Below are 26,048 nucleotides of genomic sequence, written 5' to 3' on the forward strand. Positions count from 1 at the left end.
CATTCTCTATAATAATTTTGCCTTCATTTTATTCAATTTGTAACATTGCACGTTGAAATTAATTTCTTGAGAAAAGAGAAGATTGTGAGCTCCCCTGATAGAGGTGATCGATATCATGAAAGGAAATAAAGAAACTTAAGTCCTGGGAATTGAAATAAAAATGAAAATTGTCGGAAATATTCTGGTAGCATCTGCGGCAAGAGGAACAGTGTTTCAGGTTGAATATGCTTTGTCATCTGGATGTCTCCCTTTGGCCTCCCACACACTGGAGCTAAATGCAGATGTGACACATACCATGTTGATTTATAATCCCTTTGTTCACTCTGTACTGTACTCAGTTCACTAAGGACTCATCCAAATTAAAATAACAACTATGAGGGTTTTAATATGGAACATCAACCTCTTTGATGGTAAGGGAGAACAAGTTCCTTCAGTATCATGAGGCAGAAATTAGCAGCTTCTTGTGCTGACTGCATCTGTAGCATTTGTCCCATCTTATTTAAGAAATGGGATGCCTGCAATGTTTCTCCTAGTTTCAATGAGGTGAGTTAAAGTGCAAAGCTGAAGAGCTGTGCAGGCGAGTGGAAGAACCAAGGGCAATTTGTTGGATACCCGAGGAGAATAGATCAAGGAAAACTAAGTGGGATTGGAATTTCTCCAAGAGCTGACATAGAAGTGATGGATTAAGTGGCGGCCTCCTAAAGAAACAGACGTAACAAGAATGGGAAAGAAGGAACACAGACAATGTGGGTGGGGATATCATGTTGGTAACTTGCTGCAAGTATGGTTAAAGTTGGTCACAATTGCTGGGGGTGCTGAAGGGGAAGTGAGTTGACTGGAGCTGTTTCGCTTGTGTGTGTGGGTGAATTGGCCGCCGTTACTGGGAGGAATTAGTACTACCTTCTGGGGTGAGGTGGCGGAGGAGGGGGGTTGGGGAACGCGGGATTGATGGGAGAAGGCTAGAATTGTCTGCAGTTGGGAAATTGGAGGGGGTGAATTGTCTGCAGTTTGGGGTTAGTTACGGTCGAACGCACTGTGGGGAAGGGGCGAGATGGCTGCAGTGGTGGGGTGTTGAGGTTGGCGGACAAGAGGAGGAGGAATTACATGCAGTGTGGGGGTTGTCGTTGACTATAGTTGCCAGGGGTACTGGCTAAAGCTGCCGCTCCCTCTCTTCCCCTCCTTCTTCCAAGCTCCACGTGTTTGACCAAGCCGTAAACAAGCTCGTTGCCATGGACACGGCACGCTGAGCGCCTCACTCCGCAATCGGGCTCCCGGACGAGCAGAGTTCGGCCGCCCCGGACACAGGAGACCGGGAGGGGGTGATTTTTGAAGCGAGCAATGGGGGACAGCAGCTCCGATAAGCGGTGGGACTTCCTGCAGGACTATGTGCTGAAGACCATGAAGCTTAAGGCTGATCGCTGGCAGAAGTGTGCGGGCACAGAGGAGTACCGGCTGACGATCCAGGAGTTCCTGGACAGCAGCGAGCGCCTGCTCCTTGTGGTCTCCCTCAGCCAGGCCGGCCTGCTGATGCCCAGCCTGGACTTCCCCAGCATTAGCAAGAACAAAGCCGTCTTCTTCGTCAAACGCCACAAGGACAAGCTGAACACGGACTCCATGAAGACGAACTTGGTGTTTGGCGACCTGGCTTACTGTCCTCTCGAACAGTTCTCAGCCCTGGTCGATGAGGTAAGTCTGAAACAACCACAGGTGGAAAGAGTAAAGGCCTGCCACTGTAGACCAGGACACAGTGCTTCCTCCTGTGGCAGAATCCACAACTTGGGGTTCTCCCATTAAGCCAAGTTGCAGGGAATTGCAAACACGAGGAAATCTTACCTTTGAGAGATGTGCGCTTTTGAATTCTCTTCGCCAAAGGGCTGTCGAGTCATTTCACTCTTTTAAGAACTCAGCGAGCCCGCTGTCCAACAGTATAGAAATCCTGTTGGTTCGGTGTCTGGGATACTGGGAGCTGATTATCGGGCTCCCTCTGAGCCTAGAAGTTTTCGCATCCCATTCTGCCTGAAAACTCACTCCTGCACACACTGGCGCCCCAGTGCCCGCCCTCCCTTGAAACTCGCCTGATTGCTTGGTTCTGTTTCCCGTATTCTTTTTTTTTAATGCACAGGTTTCACTATAATACGTATATCTTACTGGCTACCATATTCAAGTGGGGGGAAAAGCAAATTTAAAATTACGGAGTGAAAGGTTACTCGATAGTGAGGAAATGGACAGCTGAGGTTTCAAAAAGACCATTTAAACAGAAAATGCTGGAAGAAATCAGCAGGTCCGGGGTCAGGCAACATGTTACAGGTTAAAATTCTGGTGAAGGGTGCCTGACCTGAAATATTAACTCTGTTAAGACATCGGAGCAGAGTTAGCCCATCGAGTCTGCTCCGCCATTCAATCATGGCTGATCCTTTCTTTTCTGTCTCCTCCTCAACCCCAGTTCCCGGCCTTCTCCCCATAACCTGTGATGCCATGTCCAGTCAAGAACCTTAATTTATCTTACCTGTTGAGTGTTTCATATTGATGTTAGATATTCAGAATCTGCTCTATTTGATTTTCATTTAAATATCTGCAGATTCTTCAGTTGGATATAATTTAGTCATTTAATATATATATATTTACCATAATTCAGATTTTCCCCCTATATTATCCTGTATTGCATTGTACTGCTGCTGCAAAGTTAACAAATTTCAGGACATGTGCTGGTGATATCAGGGATGGAGCAAGTACAAAGTGCTGAGTAAGTCATTCTTCCTCTGCTATTTTGCATATTTGTAGTTTTTGCATTTTTTTCTAGTTCAACTCATCTCTACTGTTTGGATCTTCAGGTCCATATTGTACTGCTTTCTTAAATATGCTGTCTGGGTTGAGTGCTATCTGATTGATTTAACATGTAAATAGCGTAATATTGGTGTTTGATGCAGTGTCCTGACACAGTCAATTATTTAATGATAGCTCATGACTTGCACTGTTGATATGAAAAGTAGTTGAAGACAATTAGAAGGAATGCAAAAGCCTCGATTAATGGTAAACTGAATTGTATTCACTTAGACAAACTGATCAAGATCATCTGAGAGCTGTTCCGTGCTATGAGGTTCTCTGATCTATGCTGATACAGTAGATCAGATTTTGTTTCCAGTTGAAGTTTATACGGAGCATTCTGTTGCTTTCTACACTTCCAGAAGTAGGATAAGTATGTTGTGACAAATCATGACAAATTCTGCTTTTGTTCACATTTGGAAATTCAGGTAGTGTTTTGGAATGACATTCTAGGGAATCCTGCTCGTTCCACCCCCGATTGAAACCGTAACATGGAGAAGAATGTTCTTTGTGAACGTTTTTATACCAACCAATGTCATCAAGAACTTGTATGTATTTCATCTGATAAATTAGTACACCTTTCTAACCCATCAGTAGAATCTGTAATCTTTTTAAACTCTTGTTTCTTGAGCCAAAGGAGATGATAAATTTAGTGTTAATTTGAGTACTATGCAGTGGTTCCAGCTGTAATACAAAAGTCCAGAATGCAGATTGTAAATTTGTCTGTGATCCCCTCTGCAGTTGACCTTGCACACGTGTGAAGGGAAGAGCCATCAGAACTGTCAGAGAGGCTGCTGAGTGAGCCTCTGCATAGTTATGGTTCAGGATGTGTGACCTGTGGACCAGTGCTGCTGGGACACAAGCCAGGGCCTGATCAACTCTGGCTGGGTCGCCTGGACAAGAGGTGATGGTGAAAGACCCAAAACACCCGATGCCCCAGGTTACATCACTGATAATGTACCTCAGCGTTAGCAGGATTCGTCATGTCTATACCACGATATTTTAGGCCGTAAGACATAGGAGCAGAATTAGACTATTTCATCATGACTGATCCATTTTTCCTCTCAGCCCCAATCTCCTACATTCTCCCCATATCCTATCGTACATTAACCAATCAAAAAATCTAGCAAACTCTGCCTTAATCCTCAGACTTGACCTCCAAATTACACAGATTCACCACTCTAGCTAAAGAAATTCCTCCTCATCTTCATTCTGAAAGGACGCCCCTCTATTCTGAGTTATGTCCTCTGGTCTTAGACACTCCCTCCATCGGAAGCATCCTCTCCACATCCACTCTATCAAGGCTTTCACCATTCAATAGGTTTCAATGAGGTCACCCCTCCTCTTTCTGAATTGCAGTGAATGTAGGCCCAGAGCCATCAGACGCTAGCCATTTAAACCTGGAATCATTTCATTAATCTCTTTTGAATCCTTTCCAGTTTCAGCACATCCTTTCTAAGATAAGGGGCTCACAGTACTCCAAGTGATGCCTCACCAGTGTTTTGTAAAGTTTGAATATTATATCATTACTTTTAATGTTGTAATGAAGAAAATTTAGGAAGAAGAATATTTCACAATTGTCCCAACAGACTAGATAATGAATATTGTAAATAACCAAAACATTAAGGCTGATTTATACTTCTGCGTATGTTGGTGTGTCTGCATCGCTCTGCAATTCGCTGCCAAAACACTAGTTGGCGGTGGGGTTTCTATGCCACTGTGTTGAGTTTCTTCGTGAGAGACATGGCCGAGGAAATGCATTTCAAATATTTTCGAATGTCAGCAGGTAGGTTTGACTATTTGGTTCATTGTCTCCAACCATTTATTTTGCATCGGTGTACACACAGCCTACAAACGTGGCGGAGAAAAAGCTACCCGAAATGCGTAGGAGGAAATGCGATGCTGCCAAGTGGACCAATCACAGTTGTTGCTGTCTGCATCGCCGTGGTGTGCGAGCTACATTTTTGGGGAGGTGCATGTCACCCTACGGCATAGGGTACAGTGTAGGGCACGCAGTACCTACGCATAGATTTGATGCAGAAATATAAATCAGGCTTAAGCCAGACTTCATGAAGTTGCAGGAAGTCTGCATTAAGTTAGCTTGCATTTTTGTCTTATGTGGGGTAGTATGTTCCTGATCAAATTAATGTGCATCTGGGGTCCCTATAAACTTTGAAACATAAGAGACTTAAAATGCTGGAATCTGGAGCAACAAACAAGATACTGGAGGGACTCAGCGGATCAGGCAGCACCTGTAAAAGGAGACCAGAAGTCTGTAATTTGGATTGAGATCTTTCATCCTCCCCTCAACACCACCTTCCCCATTTATGGTATTGCCTGTGGATCCCTCATTAGGCACCACAGAACACGCATAATTGCAGTGGAAGTAAGTCATCTTTAATCCTGAGGCAGTGCTAAAAAGAAACTGGATCTGAAATTCTAGTGCAGCAGATGTAAGTTTAAAATCTGCCAGAAATGAAGTTACCGGTACCTGTTATTTTGACAGGATGCGCCCACACATCTTTGCCTAAGAAGAAATATGTAACTGAGTAGAAAAGCTGTCAAAAAGGATGTTATTTTACTAATGCTTCGAGCATTACTGCTGGATGGAGGAGCCCTTAGCCTTTGAGTGTTATCATGAGAGATGTGAATTTTATTTGTCCTTCCTAACCTTGTCCTGACGCATAATTGTATTCCTTTTGATAGTTGTATTGATAAAAGTAATTTGGGTAACTGGTTATCTGTAGGATGTCTGTGACCTGATGATAGGATGTCCTGCTCTAGCCATGAACATCTTCAGGGATGATGAGAAATCCATTTGCAGTGAATACAGTGGTTGCCCCTGTGTCTGCTACAATGAAAATCATTACCAAGATTGCTTTCATTTTCTCTCTTCTTGTGATCAAAGAGCTGTTTCCCAAACTGATGTATGGATTTCACATTCATAGGCACAGTGGATGTGATATTCACTTTGCATCACCTCCAAGGAATGTGCTGAGAACAGCACTAATCACTGTACATGGGTTTTTTTGATGTTTTATAAGCCTTGCCTCTATTATCTGGGTTAACTGTGAGCATTCTTCTTAAATTTCACTTGAAATGTTTGTTGCCAAATCTCATCTGCTACAGTTCTGTCTTGTAGACTGTGATCTTACCCAAAGGAATCACAACAGACGCAATCACAGCACAGACTTGTGTCAGGCAAGGTTGTGTCATCACCCCAGAAGAGCAGGACTTCATACCCAGCGTATAGCTCATGGTGTAGTAGACAATCGTGATGTCAAACTTTCTGGATATTTCTGAGTTTGAGATACCAGTAGTGGGATAGTCAGGCTGCTGGAAATATACCACCATCGCTTGTCTGAAACCAGGATAAGGGAATTGGTGCCAATATCCTTTCTTAGACTACCAAAATCTCCAACAATGAGATTTTAATTATACTCAATTAACTCCTATAAGCAGACCATTTTTTGTTCATTTTACCCAGTCCCAGTACTGGAATCCTGAAACAAACACTCCACACATTCAGTCAGAGCAAGAGGTTACCAAGAGAGCAAGAGATCTCCTTGAAAAATGTAACACCCCCACAGATTATATGGAAATGCCTGATCCATGGCTGCTCAAAGTAGACTTGCGAGCATTTGGAATGGTATTGAAAATCAGAAGCTCTGTGTAGGCAGAGGAAGGAGTGCACCTACTCCAACATTACCTGCACTGTCATGTCCTTCACCAGTGGCAATCTGCAGGTGCTACATTAGCCTGAATAGCTAACTGAGGGTTAGTGGAATGGGAGAGAAACCAAGTCATTCTTGAATGGAGGCACTGCCTATGCAACCATACACTGTTGAGAAGAATGAGGAAGGAAGGGAAAACCAGAAGAAAAATTGAGAGTTTGTGTTTGATGAGAAAAAGCAGACTTGTTGGTCCTTTTGGTTTGTCTTAATAGTACGTTGGAGTTCCTTCAGGGAGCGTCAGTACTTTATTTCCTTCTCACACCAGATTTCTGTAGTATATTTATTTTTTGTCTTAGTACTACAAAGATACATAGCTGTAGGGAGAAACAGATTATGACCACTCCTTGATGACTTGCTTAGATCATTAATACATTGGCCAAGTAATTGAAATCATTTGAAATGTAAATTGGGGGCATTTTCTACCATATGTAGAGTAGAATTTGCAATGGTGGCTTTGTGTCTGATTTTTCAGGAAAAGTTACACTACTATCTTACAGCAATAAAAGCAGAAAATGCTGCAAACACTCAGCAGTCAGGCAGCATCTGTGGAAGCAGAGAGTTAATATTCCAGATTGAAGATCCTTCCTCACAAAGCAAATGTCCTTCAATTTAAATACTGATCACCACTGTAAAGCACATGTCTTGAAATTTAAGAAGGCAAAGCACCTTTTATAAGTTCTTTAAAACAATGGAACAAACTGTGTCTGACCTGACAGATCAGATACCTCTCCCATGCCTTGAGTCAGCAAGAACGTGATGACAATAGTTATTGAGTCACCGAGCTTGTGTTGTAGTCTTCCAAATACCTAGCAAGTCTTCTAGGGAAGAATGCAAGTGTGGATGGGTATTCACTTATAGTGTTTGTGTTGTATCCACAGTTAAATTACATTGTGACATCTACCGTCCAACCCTGCAAGTAAAGAAACCACACTTGTTCTTGATTGGTCAGGACATGAAAGGATACAGGGAGAAGGCAGGTGATTGGGGCTGAGAGGAAAAATGGATCAGCCATGATGAGTTAGCTGAGCAGAGTCGATGGTCCAAGTGGCCTAATTTTGCTCCTATATTTTATGGTCTTGTGGCCTACCTGGAAGTCTCATGTTGCACACCACCAGGTTCATGAATAGCTACTTCCTTTCAACCAATTGGCACATCCCTAATCACTACAGTTTAGTAGAACCATGACAACTTTGAGCAGTTTGCAGGAAAATGAATTTGTTTGGTTTTTATGTTCTTTATTATAAAGAATATATGTAATTTGTGAATGTTGCTGTGTGCCTCTGATGCCACTACTAGTAAAAATTTTTATTGCAGCTGAGCATACGTGTATTTGTGCATCTGGCAATAACCTTTGAGTGATATTGACTAATAAGTTACCAGAAAAGTTGATAGCATTGGGCAGATGGTAGAAATCTTATCACTTTGGGCAGATGGGGCTAGTCAGCCATGGTTAGCAGCTCATCTAGGAGAAGAAAATCTCAATTCTCTGCTGCCTTGTGGCTATACCTACACATGGGGCAGGATTCCGGAGTAAACCTTCAGGAAAAATCCAGAGTTGGAGTCCCTATGGTGGTTCCATGTTGAGTTCAACACTGATGGCAACTCGCGCGATGCAGCTGGCACCAAACTGTATCGGTTTCTGCCATTCTTTGGATTCATCAGCTTGCTACGCGGGTAACAGCTTGCTCTCCATATCGACTGCCCTGGCTTGCGTATCACATAGATGACTGGGTTGCAACATCCATGGTTGACCCTAAGTAATGGAGTGCCACACAAAAAAAAAGTAACGGGAATAAAATGTTCAGAATCAGAATCGGTTTATTATCACTGATGTGCAGTATGTTGTCAAATACGTTGCTCGTGGTAGCAGTACTGTGCAAGGCATAAAGATTTCTATAAGTTACAATACAAAATAAATAGTGCAGAAGAGGAGTCCTGACGTAGTGTTCATAGACCATTCAGATGTCTGATGGCAGAGGGGAAAGGTTGTTTCTCAAACATTGAATGTAGGCCTTCAGGTTACTGTACCTCTTTCCCAATGGTAGATGCAAATATTCCAAAATCCAAAATGCTTCCGGCCCGGAGTATTTTGGACGATGGACTCTCGATCTGTAATGAGAACAGGGTGTGTCCTAGATGGTGAGGGTCCTTAATTACAGATTCTGCCTTCCTGAGGCGCCACTTTTGAAGATGTTTTTATTGGTTGGGAGAGTCATTGTTGTAGGCAATGTTCTACAGCTCCTTTTGATCCTGCACCTTGGAGTTTCTCTACCAGGTGGTGATCCAGCTAGTCTGAATGTTCTGCACTAGATATCTGTAGAAATTTGTTCCTGCCTTCTCCTCAAACTCCTCATGAAGGATCGCCATCGTCTTGCCTTTTTTATGATTCAGATTCTATATCAATATATTGGGGCCAGAATAGATCTTCTGAGATGTTAATTTCCTGGAGCTTGAAGCTGGGTCACCCTTTCCACTGCTGGCCCCTCAGTGAGGACTGGTTCTCCCGACATCCTCTTCCTGAAGTCCACAATCCCTTGCTCTGGCCAATTTCGAGTGTGAGTGTCAACGAGCTGATCTGTCTTGTTTAGGATAGGTGGATTTAAAATTAGTCATGATGTTACTGCATGAAGAGTTTTAAACTAACAGAAGAATTGGATAGCTGCCAGTTTGTTTTGAAACTTGTTGCTTGGTAAATTATGTATTAAGATATACATAGTTCTGGTGAACTTTATTTGTGATGAGGAGCAAAGGATTTTTGGAAGACAGGATAGACTTATATACCAGGTGCAATTACTCATTGTACAGCTATTGAGTGCTTAGTGAGAGTTTATGTGACAGTGTGTTTATTATGATAAAAGGAGTTGTTACCTTTGTTCTCTGTTGCTAAGCTAGTACTTTGGAAAAGGCTGCTGCTTTGACTGTGTTGTAATAATTGCCTTGTAAACTTTGGCTATAATTATATTGCTCAAAAGGTTCTTAACTAGAAGCCATTGAATGCAAAATTCAAGCAAGAACCTGATTATGGTCATGGATACACTGTTAGGAGGACCATTGTTTATTTTATCATGGTAAGAAAGGCTGATTATACATTCATGTTTCAGAAGCCAATGAAAGCATTTAACTGGTCTTTCCCGAGTTCTTGTTCTGACCCAAGGTGTTAATACATTGTCTTATAGAGAATTTAACAACTTTACTTGGGTAAATTACTTGTAAACCTTCAATATGCCTTTAATTTAATTGGGAATCTTATTATTGCATTGACTATAGGATTGTGAGGAAATTCCAATTAAATTGTGATAAATCAAAATACAGCCAATCTTTTTAATGGAGCATGTAGTACATCTATTGATCTAATACTCTAATACGGATATAAACCAGAGCCAGAGTGATGCCAGGGAGAATAAACCAGAAACTGACATTGTTCCTTTGTGCTTCTGATGATGTGTTAGATTTAGCTGGAGCTCAGGTTTACACAACTGCCCAAGTGTGGTTATGCATCACAGGCCTTTGCTGAGTCCGTAAGACATAAGATGTAGCAGCAGAATTAGGCCATTCAGCCCGCCGAGTCTGCTCCACCATTTCATCATGGCTGATCCTGGATCCCAACCCCATACTCCTGTCTTTTCGCCATATCCTTTGATGCCCTAACCGATCAGGAAACTATCAACTTCTGCCTTAAATATGCCCACAGACATGACCTCCTCTGCAGTCTGTGGCAGAGCGTTCCACAGATTCATTACTCTCTGGCTTAAAAAAAACCCTCCTTACCTCTGTCATCCCTTAATTTTGAGGCTGTGCCATCTAGTTCTGGATACCTCCACTATAGGAAACATGCTGTCCATTCAACATTCGGTAGGTTTCAATGAGAACCCCATGCATTCTTCCTAATTCCATTGGGTGTAGGCCCAAAGTTTCCAAACACTCCTCCTGTGTTAGCCACTTCATTCCTGAAATCATCCTTGTGAACCTCCTCTGGACTCTCTCCAATGACAACACACCCTTTATGAGATATGGGGCACAAAACTTTTGACAATACTGTCGACATTCAGTATTTTTTTTTAAAATCCAAGTTCAAGTTTAATTGACATTGAGCCATTCATGGATACCCATGAATGCAGCTAAATGAAACAGAATTATTCTGGGTCCAAGGTGCAGAACCCAGTACTAACAGTCATACACAACACAAGGTGCATATAGCACGTATAATGTAGCAGTAAAATTCAGAGCACCCACTCCAGCATGGATGCCATGTCACCACCTCTGGGCGGCAGCATCACAGCGTGAGTCCCAGTACCCACTATGACCAAGGCCACACAGCTCCCTCGCCATTCGACTTGCAGCACACCACGCCACCAGTATCCAACGGCGTCTTGCGATCACAAGAAAAGCAACTAAAAAGCTCACTCACTGTTAGACTGCACACTGATGCCTCTGTGACGCAGGATTGGCGCCAAGACTAGCTCCTTCAGTTTCCCCGCTAACCCCACTGGTGGGGTAGTCCTGATTTCCTTTAAGTTCTTAATATCTAGCAGGATCTTGTGATTATAAAAAAAATACATTCAAAAAAAGACAGTAACACTTTTGCTTGACCCCATAGAAGCCATTGCCTCTGAGTGTGCCACCATCTTAGTCATCTTTTGATGGATTTCTGTGTTCAATGTTTGCACCAAGGTAGCATTTAATTTTGTGACTTTGTTTTCCACTGCCAGTGGGCATCTGATCAAGAGAACGATCAGAAACTTGTAGTTCGGGTGCAGAAATACTCAGAGCTGTACAGCATGAAAGGCAATACTGGGACAAGGGAACCTGAGAATTGGGAGGTAGTGATGGGTAGAGCAGAAAGTTTGATGGAAAGATTTATCTTTGTGCCAGGAGGTGGAGTGACTATTACTTTCAAAACTTGGTACATAGCTTATTAAGAATGAATGGTGGAAATGTATGCAAATCCTAATCACATTTGATAGTGTGGATTATGCTTTGCACAACTCTGTATCGACTAGTGCTGTCCGTTGTTCTCCCTAGGTGGTTATGCCGGTTTTGACCAACAGAAGGAATCACAACCAATGGCCACAGGTTGTGTCCCAAGATGTCGTGCACCATGTCCACAACCTGAGGAGCAAAATCTTTGTCGTCATGGGGCAAGTGCAGGGAAAAACTCTGCTGCCTCTGCCAGCAGGAGCAGAGAAAGCTGCTGCTGTTTTACGCAAAAAGTAAGGACTTTTCTAAGAATGTTTCTTTCTGAATAAAAATCCACTTTCCTTTTAAGATGGTTTTCCTTCCTCAGCTTCAATTGATTCACCACCTTTTCGGCATCTCTCGAAATTGCTCTGGAAATAAGTCAGGTTCAGGCTAGATCACCTTCCTTTCCTCCTTAAGTAAATTTCTAATCAGACTCTGCTTATCCTGACCTATCTATCAATGCCACCTCATGAAGTATTACATCAAAATATTCCTGGACACACTATGTTGTAACATCAATGGAAAATAAGGTCAGGCAAGCATTCTTCCCTGCTATCATCAGCCTGTCATTGCTAAACTTAGAGATGCTCCACCCATTTACTCTACTCTTTAGGGCAAATGTGCTGTCTTTTTAGTGATTCTGCTGAAGATAAATTTGAAGACTTTGCTTCTATTACGATTATATATCATTTAAAATAGCCTTTGTTGCCAAAATAAAGATCACAATACCACAATGTTCATAAAATACTGTTTCTGAGCAAGTTGTTGTACTTCACACTCTCCTGTCTTGATTCATTTGTTCAGGTTCTGATAGAATGAGGTTATGCAGATTTGAATTCTCCTTCAGAGCATCCTTGATTTTAGCTGAGATGGCAATGAACAATCTGCTGCAGGAACTCAGCAGGTTGAGCAGCATCTGTAGGAGGAAAGGAATTGTCAACTTTTTAAGTTGAAACCCTGTATCAGGATTCCTGACCTTACCTGTATTTGTTTGGGTGCATCTTCATTCACAGCCAAACAGTTCTGGAAAAGAACCCGCTGCAAGCTTTGCAGTCTTCCTCGCTGCCCACTACACCCCCAATCTTAGTGTCATCACAAATTTGCTGATCCATTTTACAATATTATTATTATCCAGATTGTTGATATAGATGATAAACAACAACAGATTCAGCACCGGTCCCTGTGGCACACCATTAGTCACAGGCCTCCAGTTAGAGAGGCTACAATTAAATGAGGCGGACTCTTTGTCCAAATGGCCTAAAACATAAAATTATTCCAGTATGTCTAACTAAGCGTGGTTTCAGAAACCTGTAATAATAAAAAAAATTAAATGGGATTTGTAATCTATCCTAGGGACAGGAGATGGACAAGACCACCTTGTCTCTGATCTGGCAGTATTTTCACCAGATAAAAAAATCCAGTTTTGGGATAATAGATGGAAAGCAATATTATATTTAATACATGTCTCTGATCTTCCTGCAGTGGTGATAATGTAGATAAAGGAATTGCACATGTTGTAGAATCGATTATAATTGATTGGAGCCACCAGGTCAACGAGGTGCTTAAGAGGGACTCATCTGAACCTTTGCTTTCTGGCCACAATCCCAACCCAAATGTGGAACTGGAGTTCTGGAAAAACAGGTAATATTCTTTCAAAGAAACTTGGACATGGTGAGAAATTTGCATCTTTAGAATCTCAGGCTTAGATATAATTTCTTTGCATATGATATGTTAAACTATTAACAAGCGTTCTATATGCAGAGGAGAGTTTGGCAATTATCTTTTGTATTTACCAAGACAAAATGACCAATTATGAATCATGGTGAAATTGTTGCATAGTTCCTTTGCTTTCCTATAGACATCAGTTTACAGTGATGTACTTGGTTCTTGCTTGCTACGCTGATGGTGCTTCAGGCGGCAATGAAGATCCTCCATCTCAGTCTGTCCTTGGCTATCTTCTCTATTGTGCTCCAGGTGCAAAGAAATGGTGGACAAACTTAATAAGTACTTTGTGTTATTCTTCACTGGCGAAGATATGAGCAATATGTCAGAAATTCAAGAGTGTTGGGGCAGAAGAGAGTGTAGTTGCTATTACTAACGAGAAGGTGCTTGGGAAGCTGACAGGTCTGAAGGTAGATAAGTCACTTGGACCAGATGGACTACACCCCAGGGTTCTGAAAAAGGTTGCTGAAGAGACTGTAGGCATTAGTAATGATCGTTTTAGAATTACTAGGATCTGGAATTGTTCCAGAGAACTGGAAAGTTGCAAGTGTCACTCCACTCTTTAAGACAGGAAGGAAGCAGAAGAAAGGAAATTATAGGCCAGTTAGCCTGACCTCAGTGGTTGGGAAGATGCTGGAGTGCACTAGGATGAGGTTTCGGGGTACTTGGAGGTGCATGATAAAGTAGGTCGAAGTCAGCATGGTTTCCTTAAGGGAAAATCTTGCCTGAAAAATTTGTTGGAATACTTGGAGAAAATAACAGGCAGGATAGACAAAGGAGTGTCAATGAATGCTGTTTAGTTTTAATACAGCCTTTGGCAAGGTGTTCGGCAGTTCCACGATGGCATGATGGTGAAAGTTTTGGATGATGATGACGAGTCAGAAGCCTTCCCAGTGACGAATGGTGTGAAGCAAGGATGCGTTCTCGCCCCTACACTCTTTAGCATGGTCTTCCCTGCTATGTTGACTGATGCCTTCCACGATTGTCAGGCTATTCAACCTCTGGTGTCTACAGGCTGTTACAAAGGTAAAGGAGACCGTCGTCAAAGACCTCTTATTTGCTGATGATTGCACCCTCAATGCCAGCACAGAGCAGAAGATGCAGCGAGAAATGAACTGCTTCTCACGAGCCTGTGACAACTTTGGACTTACAATCAGCACCAAAAAGACTGAAGTTATATACCAGCCCACACTCGGAAAGCCCTACCAGGAACCACAGGTCACAGTAAAGGGGCAGAAGCTACTGGCAGTCGACAGCTTTACTTATCTGGGCAGTACTCTATCACGAGTGGTGAACATAGATGCAGAGATCAGCAACAGAATTGCCAAAGCCAGTGCCGCCCTTGGGAGACTCCGTGAGAATGTATGGGAGTGGAGAGGACTCAGCCTTACCACCAAGCTGAAGGTCTACCAAGCAGTGGTTCTCACCACCCTCCTCTATGCCAGCGAGACCTGGACTGTCTACAGCAGATACACTAAACAACTCAACCACTTCCACTTGAGCTGCCTCCACAGACTTATCCACATACGATGGCAGGACAAAGTCCCAGACACGGAGGTCCTGGAGCAGGCTAGCACCCACAGTGTCTACACCCTCCTACAGAAAGTCCAAGCCAGATGGGCTAGCCATGTCGTCAGGATGTCTGACAGTCGATTACCAAAACAGCTGCTGTATGGAGAGCTGAGCCAGGGCAAGCGCTCAGTTGGAGAGCACAAGAAACGTTTCAAAGACTGCCTCAAAGTGTCCCTCAAAGACCTCAACATCAATCTCAGTAGCTGGGAATCGCTTGCTCTGGACTGCCCAACCTGGTGGAGCAGGACCACTAAAGGAGCATATGCAGCAGAAATCAGACGCACCGCAGAGGCTGAGAGAAACGCACCACGCGCAAGGCTCAAACTACCTCCACTTCCACTGCAGCACCTACCCTCGTGTCCCACATGTGGGCGAGCTTTCAGGGCCTGGATTGGCCTCACCAGTCACCTCTGGACCCACAGTCACAAACCCTCCACCTGACAGAAGTCGTGGTCGTCTTCGACTCCAAAGGACGAACAACAACAGTTTTAATATGGCCTTTGGCAAGGAGCTGCACATGAGGTTGCTAACTAACATAAGATTCCATGGTATTACATAGATAGAAGATTGGCTGATTGGCAGGAGGCAAAGAGGGGGAATAAAGAGGGTGTTTTCTGTTTGGCTGGCTAGTGGTGTTCGGCTGACTAGTGTTCCACAGTGGTCAGTGTTGGTACTGCTTATTTTCAAGTTGTATGTCGATGATTTGGCTGATGGAATTGATGGCTTTGTGGCAGTTTTGCAGGTGATTATGAAGATAAGTGGAAAAGCAGGTAGAATGAGCAGGGAGTCTGCAGAAGGTCTTAGACAGATTGGGAGAATGGGCAAAGAAGTCCTATATGGAATACAGTATAGTGAAGTGCATGGTTATGCACTTTGGTAAAAGAATAAAGGCACAGACTATTTTCTAAATGATGAGTAAGTTCAAAAATCGGAGGTGCAAAGGGACTTGGAAATCCTTGTGCAGAACTCCTTAAAGGTTAACTTAGATCATCAGTCATTGCAAAGGAAGGCAAATTCAATGTGTAATGCTCATGCAATTGTCTGGTGTATGTCTAGGGGAAAATTTGTCCACTCGCCAAACCGCGCCTCCCGTATACATGGATGCTGTGAAATGCACACTAGTGCAAACTCGCACACGCAATATCAAACCACACATCATGTACGTTTACAGAATACACTTTATAAATCTTACTAGAACTAAGTGATTAATAGTGATACAATATATATGAAAGAAAAGAAAGGAAAGAAAAGGCACCAGAACCTATCAGGGTTCATTTTTCATTTTTAGAATCTTTTTATTGGTACATAATTTTCTACAGCTATAAAATGATACAAAACTTCAACAAGTTAATATATATACAATTAATAAAACTGAAGAAAATAAAAGCTGATCATAATATATAAAAATGAAAAAAATTATATATAAGGAAAAGAAGGGGAAAAAAAAGAACCCCATCTAACTAAGAAAAAAAACACTGACTATAAAAAAAGGGGAAAAAAAACATTAGGAATCAACCCTTGGAGCAACACGTCTTACCATTTATTTTTTATATATATATATAAAAATAATCATCAACCACCAATTCATATTTATATAGAATAAGATTGGAAGGAAACCATATAAAATGAGTCAAATTAAATAATAATATTTGGCAAAAGAGCCCCAGCTTCTCTCAAAATCGAATCCAGGATCAAAAGTTCGACTTCTGATTTTTTTCAAACTGAGACATAACATTACTTGAGAAAACCATTCAACTAATGTAGGGACAGAGGTATCTTTCCATTTTAATAATATAGCCCAATAATGTGACAAATTCTGAACTTTGTAACAAGTGTTCTGGAAAACACCAAAATGGTCTGGTAGAAGCAACATCTTTCAGTTCAAATATTAGGTTTAAAGGAACATGATCAGAGATAACAATTGTATCATACTCACATTTCTGAACATTAAATAAAAATTGCGGGTCGACTATAAAATAGTCAATTCTTAAATATTTATTATGAACATGTGAGAAAAAAAGTATTCTCTATCACTAGGATGCATATGCCTCCAAATTTCAATTAAACCATAATCAATTAAAAAGGAATTAATAAGTGATGCAGAACGATTAGAGAGTTGATGTTTGGATGATGACTTATCCATTAAAGGATTTAAACAAGTATTAAAATCACCACCCATTAATAACATATATTCATTTAAATCAGGTAATAGAGCAAAGACAGCTTTAAAAAATGAGGGATCATCAACATTTGATCCATAAATATTAACCAAAACCATTTGCCTATTATAAATTATTCCTTTAACAATCAAAAATCTACCATTAATATCGGCTATAATATCCTCCTGATTAAAAGGGATATTGGAATCAATAAAAATAGAAACACCTCTAATTTTACTCCGAGGTTGCATGAAACTGAGGATCCTACCAAGATTTAAAAAATTGATTTTTATCACATAACCTGATATGCGTCTCTTGAGCAAAGATTATATCAGGTTGGAATCGATCAATTAGTGCACAAACGTTGGAGCTCAACCATCGAAGTCTTCAGTCCGCTATTCGATCTTCTCCAACCTCCATGACCCGCGCACCTGGGACCATCCTCGGTGATCGACCAGAGCGCCTCCAGCACCGTCCACCTTCCTCACAATCTCCTCTCTGACTCACCAAAAATCCGCAAAACCACAGCTCACAGACCCACAAGAAAGAGTAACATCTATCCTAATTGGTTAACAAATGAATACAATTCTCATTATCAGTAATCATAACCCAAACAAGCTGCGAAAGAAAGCACTCTCTCACCTGTTACCATAATAAAGAAGCATCCCTACTTTTATTTAACAGAAGCGATTTTGATTAACATATGCAGGAACATAAGAAACCCTTTACAAATGTTTGCATTCATTTTGAAGAGAAATAGAATATAAGAGCAAGGATGTAATGTTGAGGCTTTATAAGGTATTGGTCAGACTGCACTTGGAGTATTGTGAGCAGTTTTAGGCCCTTTACCTAAGAAAAGATGTGCTGGCATCAGAGAAGATCCAGAGGAGGTTCATGAGAATGATTCCGGGGATGAAAGGTTTAACACGAATGTTTGATGACTCTGGACCTGTGCTCGCTGGAGTTTAGAGGCAAGGGGGTGGGGATCTCATAGAAACCTATTGAATATTGAAAGGCCTATGTGGAGAGGATGTTTCCTACAGTGGGAGAGTCTAGTTCCAGGGGCACAGCCTCAGAATCGAGGGCCATCCATTTAAAACAGAGATGAGGAGGAATTTCTTTTGCCAGATCATATTGAATCTATGGAATTCATTGGCATAAATGTCTATGGGGGGCCAAGTTGTTGAGTATATTTAAAGTGGAGGTTTATTAGTTTCTGTGTCAAAGGAAATGGGGAGGAAGCAGGAGAATGGGGTTGAGAGAGATAATAAATCAGCCATGATGGAATAGCAGAGCAGATGTGATGGGCTGAATGGCCTAATTTTGCTTTGATGTCTAATGGTCTAAGATGGGATTTATGAGCGGTTGTCCACTAGTTGACTGATGGGCTGTCTATTTCCATACTGCATGGCTCTAAGTTGAGCTCTAACTCAGTTACATAGGAGCAGGAAGATGGTAGAATCTAAACCCATGTTTCCCTGTTGTGCAGTGGTAAACCTGTTTCAACCTTCCATGCAATATCCACCAGCAAATATGGTTTCCTATTTTTGGATATATATTTTAGATTTATATCTATGTTTATTTGCAAAATGTAGCAAGTCCAAAAGAAATTTTAAGAGTCAACATGATTTAATTTATTAAAATAGTGCTTTCATTTTCTGGGAAGTTTTGGATGTTTTAATTTCTGCTTCATTGCATCTTGTCAGGTTCAAGATGCACCACATAGATAATTGCATTTGTAGGGCTGCCCCAAGTCATTCTTTAGTAATTTGCTTCTGATTTATTTCGACTGTATCAACTTCTGGTGTGGAAGATTTCTCCCAGCAGAAACCAACAAAAGTGAACTTTAGTGGAAAAAGTGGAAAAAATATTCTTTTTGTCAATGAAATGAGCAGTAAATATTTTGTTTGCATTTTATCTCAAGTAGTCATTTGGATTACTGAAACAATCTATAGTTGTCCCAGATTAGTGAATTTGAAGGCAAGGTTCCTTTTAACGAGTGAACTACTGTACCTGCGAATAATATTGAGGAAGACAATAGGCTGAAATTTCACCTGCAAACAGCTGGCTGATGTTCAAAGACCATGCTCAAATGAAGAAATATAGTTAAATCACACTCATTGTCATGCTAGCATTGATTGGAAAGGTGTCATTGATAAAAGTAGTAATGTAATAGAATATCACATTATATTTTTTTTAAAAGATTCTCCTAATACTTTAGAGGATAAAAAAACTAATAAAGTTCATCGTAGTGTTTTTTGTATTCCTGTCAAAAATTCAATTACATTTAATTAGATATACAGTAAAATTGTGCTTCTTTATGACTGTTGTACAACAGTGGTAGAATATTGCATGGCACCTATCAGATGCTTTGTTGATGTATTTACTAATCACTCTTCCTTGATGTTTTTAATCTGCCTAAGGTGCAGTAATCTGAAATGTATTTATGATCAACTGAGATCTAGAAAAGTAAGAAAGATGGTGGAGCTTCTGGAGAGGATGGAGAGCAGCTACTTCCCAGTATTTAAAACAATGTTTAGTGATGTTGTTGCAGGTATGATGACGTCAAATTCACTAGATAACCAAGACTCTCCTTTAAATTCTTCAATTCATTTGGTGAACTATGATTTACTCTTTTATTTTAAATGTTCTGCATTCATTATTATTTCAAACTGGCTTCACTTATCTGGGTTACATTAATGAAGGCAAGGAATTTCTATATGTCTATTTGCAGAACAATTTCAGTAAGTTAAAAAGAGAATGATGGAAATATGCAGCAGATTGGGGAAAGAAATAAAGTTAGTGTTTCAGATTAATGACCATTTGTGAAGGAAGTACAACTATTGTTTAAGTTTAAAATAGTCATTACCTTCAAGTATTAACTCTTATTTTTGCTCCTCTCTCTACAATTACTGTTGTGTGTTTCAAGCTTTTTATACGATTTATAATATTTTGTTGTTCTTTTTCTTACACCTTAGCATCATTTAATGGGCAGAGATTTTGTCTAAGAGAGCCAGGTTCTGGTCAAGATTGTAAACATAGCTAGGAGTAGGAAGCTGTGTTGATTATGCATGCCGTTATGTATGTATGCATTGCTCTTTCACTTTCTTGCCTCTGAATATCCCTCTATTGACCATGACTGTGAGATTTGCAAATGATTTTGTTCCTTCAATATCCCTCAATCTTTCCTTTCTGCATACCTATCTGAATTTTTTAAAAAAATTTGTACCTAACTTAAGCACTTATTCTGGCAACTTGTTCCATATACCCACCACATGAACAATTTGCCCCTGAGTCCCTTTTAAGTCTTTCCTCTCTTGCCTTAAACCTATACCCTTTAGTAGTTGATTTCTTTTCTTCTGGGGAAAGAATGTGTGCATTCTGTCCCTCATGATTTTATATGCCTCAGTAAGACATCCCTCAGTCAGTCTCCTTCACTACAAGGAATGAAGTCTTAGTCTGTTCAACTTCTCTCTATAACTCAGGCTCTTGAATCTTGACCACATTTCTGTAAAATCTTTGCACTCTTTCCTATCATAGGGTAACCAAAATTGCACACATCAGGTGTTGATTCACCTATAACTTATGTGGACTAAGTAAGTGGTGGAAATCTTTAGCTTTGTACATACAATGGCAAATAGAAAATTGTTGGAAGGATTAGTTCCTTGCAGGTCGTGAGTTCAATTGCTAAAGATTTTGAGTACTGGATGTTAATACAAATTATAAAATTGCTATATTTTCTTTGCAATAAATTCATGTTTCCTTGAAAATATTTTTCACGGTGTAATTTGGGTTGCCTTATTTTACTGTCTACCTCCAGCTCTGACAGAAGCAAGGGATATTAACGTGCATTTGAAGCCACTCCAGCGCCATTTTGAGGATATTGAGAATGCAGAATTCACTGAGCTGAAGCCCCTGCTTAGCTGCTTCATGCATGTAGTGTGCCTGATCTGGACCAGATCTAAGTACTACAGCACTCCAGCACGTATCATAGTCCTTCTACAGGAGACCTGCAACCTCCTTATTCAGCAGGTATGGGGACTGGCAGTGCAGAGGAACCTCATCAGTGTGTAACTGCAGGAAATCTCCAATAATCTTTAATCATACTATTTGGGAAATACTGATGGTTCAGCATCTGACTCACTGGATAAAGTTTGCCTGGTTCATGGCTGCTCACTGGATTCAAATAGCAACACTCTCCCTTTTCCTTCAGTAGAGTTGGGTTCCCAGTTCCCATTCTTTCTTTCCACTCACTGAGATCCTCATTCCCACTTTCTCTTTCTGCTCACTGGGATCCCAATTCCTTTTCTCTCTTTACACTCACTGGGAACCTGCATTTCTCCACCACAATTAGGCCTGGCTTGAGTTCCCTCTTTCCACTGTACAAGACCTCAGTTGCCGTGGTCCAATTCAACTCAATTGGAAAATATATTATGTTATGAACACTGCAAAATCAAATGCCTCAACCCAAGCTACCAATATTCACCACTGTCCTAAATTTATTATTAGACTGTGTTACATATATAAAGTGAGTGAATTTAAAGATGAGTCCAGAAGAAACTGATGTAGGTATCAGGAGGGGGGAAAAAAAAGACAGCTGGAAGAATTCAAATGTTCAGTCAGTATCTATGGATATTATGGGTTGAGACCCTGTATCAGAACTGAGTGTAGAGTGGAGGCTGGAGCTGACAAGTGACAGGTAGATGTAGATGATGGAGTCAGGTGGGGGAGGGAGGAGTGGAGTTGAGGACAAAGGCTGGGAGGTGATGGGTGGAGACAAGCAAGAGCTGCAGATGATGCAATCTGCTGAGAAAGGAAGGTGATGAGTGAAAGCACGTAAGCGAGGGTTGCTGTGCATATGGGGACAGTGGGGAGAATGGATAGGGGACCAGGTGGGTTAAATGTGTGGGTCTCAGGCAGATGGAACCAGATGGGGAGGGGAGTAACTGACAAACAGGGGGCTGGGCTCCAGTAATTCTATGATTGTTGAGTTTGTCTGGAAAATTAGCCAGTCCCACACCATTACAGTTTCAAATATAATGTATCATAGGAGTTTAATTGTTCTGTTTTCATTGACATCTGGTGACATCTTGTTCGATTTGAGTGTATTTCTAATAACTTGGGGTAATTGAATGTAGCTGATAACACATCATCCTATTTTGTGAGAGATTTCCTTTCATTTATTTCTTGACTTTGATTTAGACCTAAAACTTATCCAACCACATAGACACTAAGGACGAGAAATCTCACCAAAGGTTCTACTTCCTCATTGGGCTAAAGAAATTTTATTCATCCATCGACCCTTATGGATTTTTATTGATGAAGTAGAGAAAGCACATATCTGGATGCATAGTAGCTTGATAAGACAATTACTTTGCCCATGACCACAAGAAACTGCAGAGACTGGTGTATAGAGTTCAGCACATCATGGAAACAAGCTGCCTCTCTATGGATTCTATCTTACCTATTTTGCTGCCTCAGTAAAGCAGCCAGCGTATTCAAAGTCCCCCATCCACCCCGACATTCTCTCTTCTCACCTCTCCCATCAGGCAGAAGATGCAAATATCTGAAAGCATATACTCCAGGCTCAGGGACAGCTTCAATCTTGCTGTTGTAAGACTATTGAATGGTTCCCTAGTACAATGAGCTGGACTGTTGACCTCACAATCTACCTCATTATGAGCTTGTGCCTTATTGTCTACCTGCACTGCACTTTCTCTGTAGTTGTTACCCTTTATTCTGCATTTTGTTATTTTACCTTGTAGTCTCAATGCACTATGTGATGACTTGAGCTGTATGAACAATATACAAGACAAGCTTTTCACCGTATCTGTGATGAAATATTCCAATTCCAATTAGTAAACCCATAGAACATCACAGTGGCATTGCTGGTAAAGCTGCTGCCTCATAGCCTTGGTGACCTAGGTTTGGCCTTAACTTTTGGTGCTGTCTGTGTGGAGTTTGCAGATTTTTCCCCGAGACCCAAGGTTTCTTCCCACAGTCCAAGATTTGGTAGATTAATTGACTACTTGCGATTGTCCACAGATGTGTTATGGAATTTGGTGGGTGCTGATGAACATATCTTGGGATTAGTGCAGGATTAGTCATTTAGACTAATCCACGGTTTTTGATGCCACTGGGCCTGTTGCAGTGTATGACTTCATGACAAAATTCTTTATGAATCCTTAACTGTTACTCTGCTCTTCCATGTTATTATGTTGCTTTTAAAGTCTGGCCAGCATTCAAACTTCCCCAGGAATCAGAGTTCCATGTAGCATTCTGTCTGTGCTACAATAGCAGCCCAACATCATTTTGTTGCTGTACTTTCTGAAGCTTTTTTTTCCCTTTTTGTTGTTTTAAGAAGATGGTCCAGCCTTCACTGGACTATGCTGGAACTAGTATTGAGCTTTGTAGAGACTGAGCTGTGCACGTGCTGGAAACACCCCCATGTTCCACTCTGTAACATTTTCATTGTGGGAGCAATGTGCCTGAGAGCTCCTTCTGCTTCATCATTGGGTTGTTCTGTCATTGCATGTTGCAGGCGCATGCTTATGTCAACCCAGAGGACATCCTGAAGGGTGAAGTGGATGAGAGTTTGAGCAAGGTGCGGGAAACCATTGACATCCTATGCTTTTTCAAGCACATTTTTGATGAAAAGCGTGGAAGTATGCCAAGTTATTATAAGGAAGGTGAGAATGTGAAAGAGTGGGACTTTAACTCTCTGCTGATCTTTGCCCGAATGAACTGCTACCTCAAGAGACTTGAACAAATCGAGGTAAGGATGATCACTTTTGGTGATGCCATCTTCTACACTTAGAATTGAAATTAATCTTACATCCTTTAGTCCTCTTTTCAGAAACCACCTTTGTGAATGTATAAGGGATATCCAGCTTTGTGTTGTGCTTTTATACCAATTTGCCTTTGTTCTAGTTCACAATGTAGGCAGTTAATGCAGAAAACCATTATCATTGTTTTCCTCATTCATCTTATAAATTAACTGAGGACTTCTATTTTTCTTGTAAGCTTAACAATTAGTGGTTATAGCTGTGCTGTGTGGAAACTGAAGAGACAGTGACGCTCCAAGCATGTGTCTCAATATTTTCATGGTATCAAGAAATGAATGATAAAGATGCAGTAATGTTTAATATAGTCAGCAATGAGAAATAATGAAAAACCTGAAAAATAACCAAGTTTAGGAAGCTGAATGAAATGGTTTCCTATTTATTTGAAATCTTGAATATCTGGATTTTTTTTCATGACATTTGAAAGTAATCTGAAAAATTAATTTATTTTTGAGTAATTGTTTTTGAAACTCATAAATGTTACTGCAATATTAACAACAGGAGAGCCACTATTTTCCTTTGTGTGATTGGCCATTTGTGATTGAGCTCATTTTTTTCTGTTGAAGTATTTGCATCATATTATGAACAGATATAACTACAATTATTAGTACACTTCAGCTACTACTGAATCACAGGGTCGTACTGAACCTTGTGTCTTTAGATGTACTTATAATTATGGCAGATATCACTAAGTATGTGCCTCTGCTGCAAACAGGAATTATCAATGTCTCCTGGAAAATTTAGTCAAGATGACTTTGACTGCTCCTAATCTTCTGTGAAGAAGAGGATTTTCAATAACTTTCGTCTCCTTTGAGGCTTATTCATTCTTACTGATGGCTTTTAGTTCTGTGCATAATCCATTTCTTCTTTTTTCTCAGTATATTTGAAGAATGAAGTGATGTCTTATTTCAATTTTTTTCCTCCAACGTTATGTAGTTGTGATGCTATCTTCATTACTTGGGACAATATTCTCACTGTAGCCATAAGAAAGAGAAGGGATGTTGATCACGATGATAGAAACTCTTAAGGGGAAGCATATTCCTCAAAAGCACATGCCCTTGAGTAGGTGTGATGTAAAAAATAGATTTTAGAAAGATTACTCCAACTCAGCCAACTATGTTTATAATGGATTTGTGTTACTAGCTGGCTACCAATCTATTTTCTGGAAGTGAGTTGGCTATTTATATATTATAATAAGGCTCTGCATTAGTTACCATTTAAAATTTTGACACTGGCTGAGTGGGTTTCCTGGGCTTGGGGAAAGGCATCAGCTAAAAAGAAGTGAGACTGCCAATCCTGAGGGTAAATGCTATTTCATTTACTTGTTGGTTCTGGTCCATTTTGTTCCCTATTCCCTATTTATGGACTAACTTCTGATCCAATCTCCCTGCCTGCCTCCCTCACAAACCCTGGGTTTCTGATCTCTTAAACTATGATTATAAACTATACAGAGGCCAATATCCAAGGTTTCAATATCAGCAGTCTCTCCATTGAGTCTACATATCTCATCCTGACTCTTCTGCTGCCTAGTCTGAGACGTGAAATGAGAAAAATATTCTTTTACACATGGAACTGTTATCATTAGGGAAGCACCTTGTAGTAAGGAGATGCAATTGTAAGATTCAAAAGCTAATTGGAGAAATACTTCAACAAATACATGGATTTAGGGAAAGTCTAAGAGTAGTCTTTCAAATCTCTTCCAATGATTTGCATAGACATGAAGAGTGAATGGACTACTCTATGCATTGTCAATCTAGGATTTTATGAATGTCCTTAGGCAATCAAAGAACGTTGAGCCTGTGGCCGTCCATCATCTATTAGTTTGCAAGTAATTGGATATGTCTCGGTATTATTGTTCTCAGGTGGTTGACAGGACTTAAATCAGTATATGGTGATACTGAAATACAGATGGATCTTGATCATCTGGGTAAAGAGGGCTGAGGATTAACAAATGGAGTTTAATTTAGATAAGTGCAAGGTGTTGCATTTTGGGAAGTCAAACCAGAATCAGACATTGACAGTGAATGGGTAGGGTCCTGCAGAGCATTATAGAACAGAAGGTCCTCGGAGTTCAAGTACATAGTTCCCTAAAGGTGTATCACAGGTAGACAGGGTGCTGAAGACACTTTTCGGTATGCTGGACTTCATCAGATAGGACACTGAGGGTGTATAGAAACTGATTCATTATGTTGAGTCTTATAAGATATTTGTAAGGCCACACTTGTATTGTGTTCATT

The 26,048-nt window shown here is 40.7% G+C and overlaps 1 protein-coding gene across 1 annotated transcript in view; it reads left to right on the top strand.

Moving 5' to 3' along the window:
* Positions 1 to 1,285: 1,285 nt before the first annotated feature.
* dnah9 (dynein, axonemal, heavy chain 9) overlaps positions 1,286 to 26,048 on the top strand; it is a 550,870-nt gene continuing 526,107 nt past the window's right edge. The window contains exons 1-6 of the mRNA XM_073025877.1: positions 1,286 to 1,686; positions 11,580 to 11,767; positions 12,999 to 13,157; positions 19,393 to 19,523; positions 20,790 to 21,001; positions 23,511 to 23,744. Coding sequence (XP_072881978.1) covers positions 1,339 to 1,686; positions 11,580 to 11,767; positions 12,999 to 13,157; positions 19,393 to 19,523; positions 20,790 to 21,001; positions 23,511 to 23,744 — 1,272 coding nt within the window. The 5' untranslated portion in view covers positions 1,286 to 1,338. The remainder of the gene's footprint in view (positions 1,687 to 11,579; positions 11,768 to 12,998; positions 13,158 to 19,392; positions 19,524 to 20,789; positions 21,002 to 23,510; positions 23,745 to 26,048) is intronic.

The sequence above is a fragment of the Hemitrygon akajei genome, chromosome 22 (genome assembly GCF_048418815.1).
Source record: "Hemitrygon akajei chromosome 22, sHemAka1.3, whole genome shotgun sequence".
Lineage (NCBI taxonomy): Eukaryota > Metazoa > Chordata > Chondrichthyes > Myliobatiformes > Dasyatidae > Hemitrygon > Hemitrygon akajei.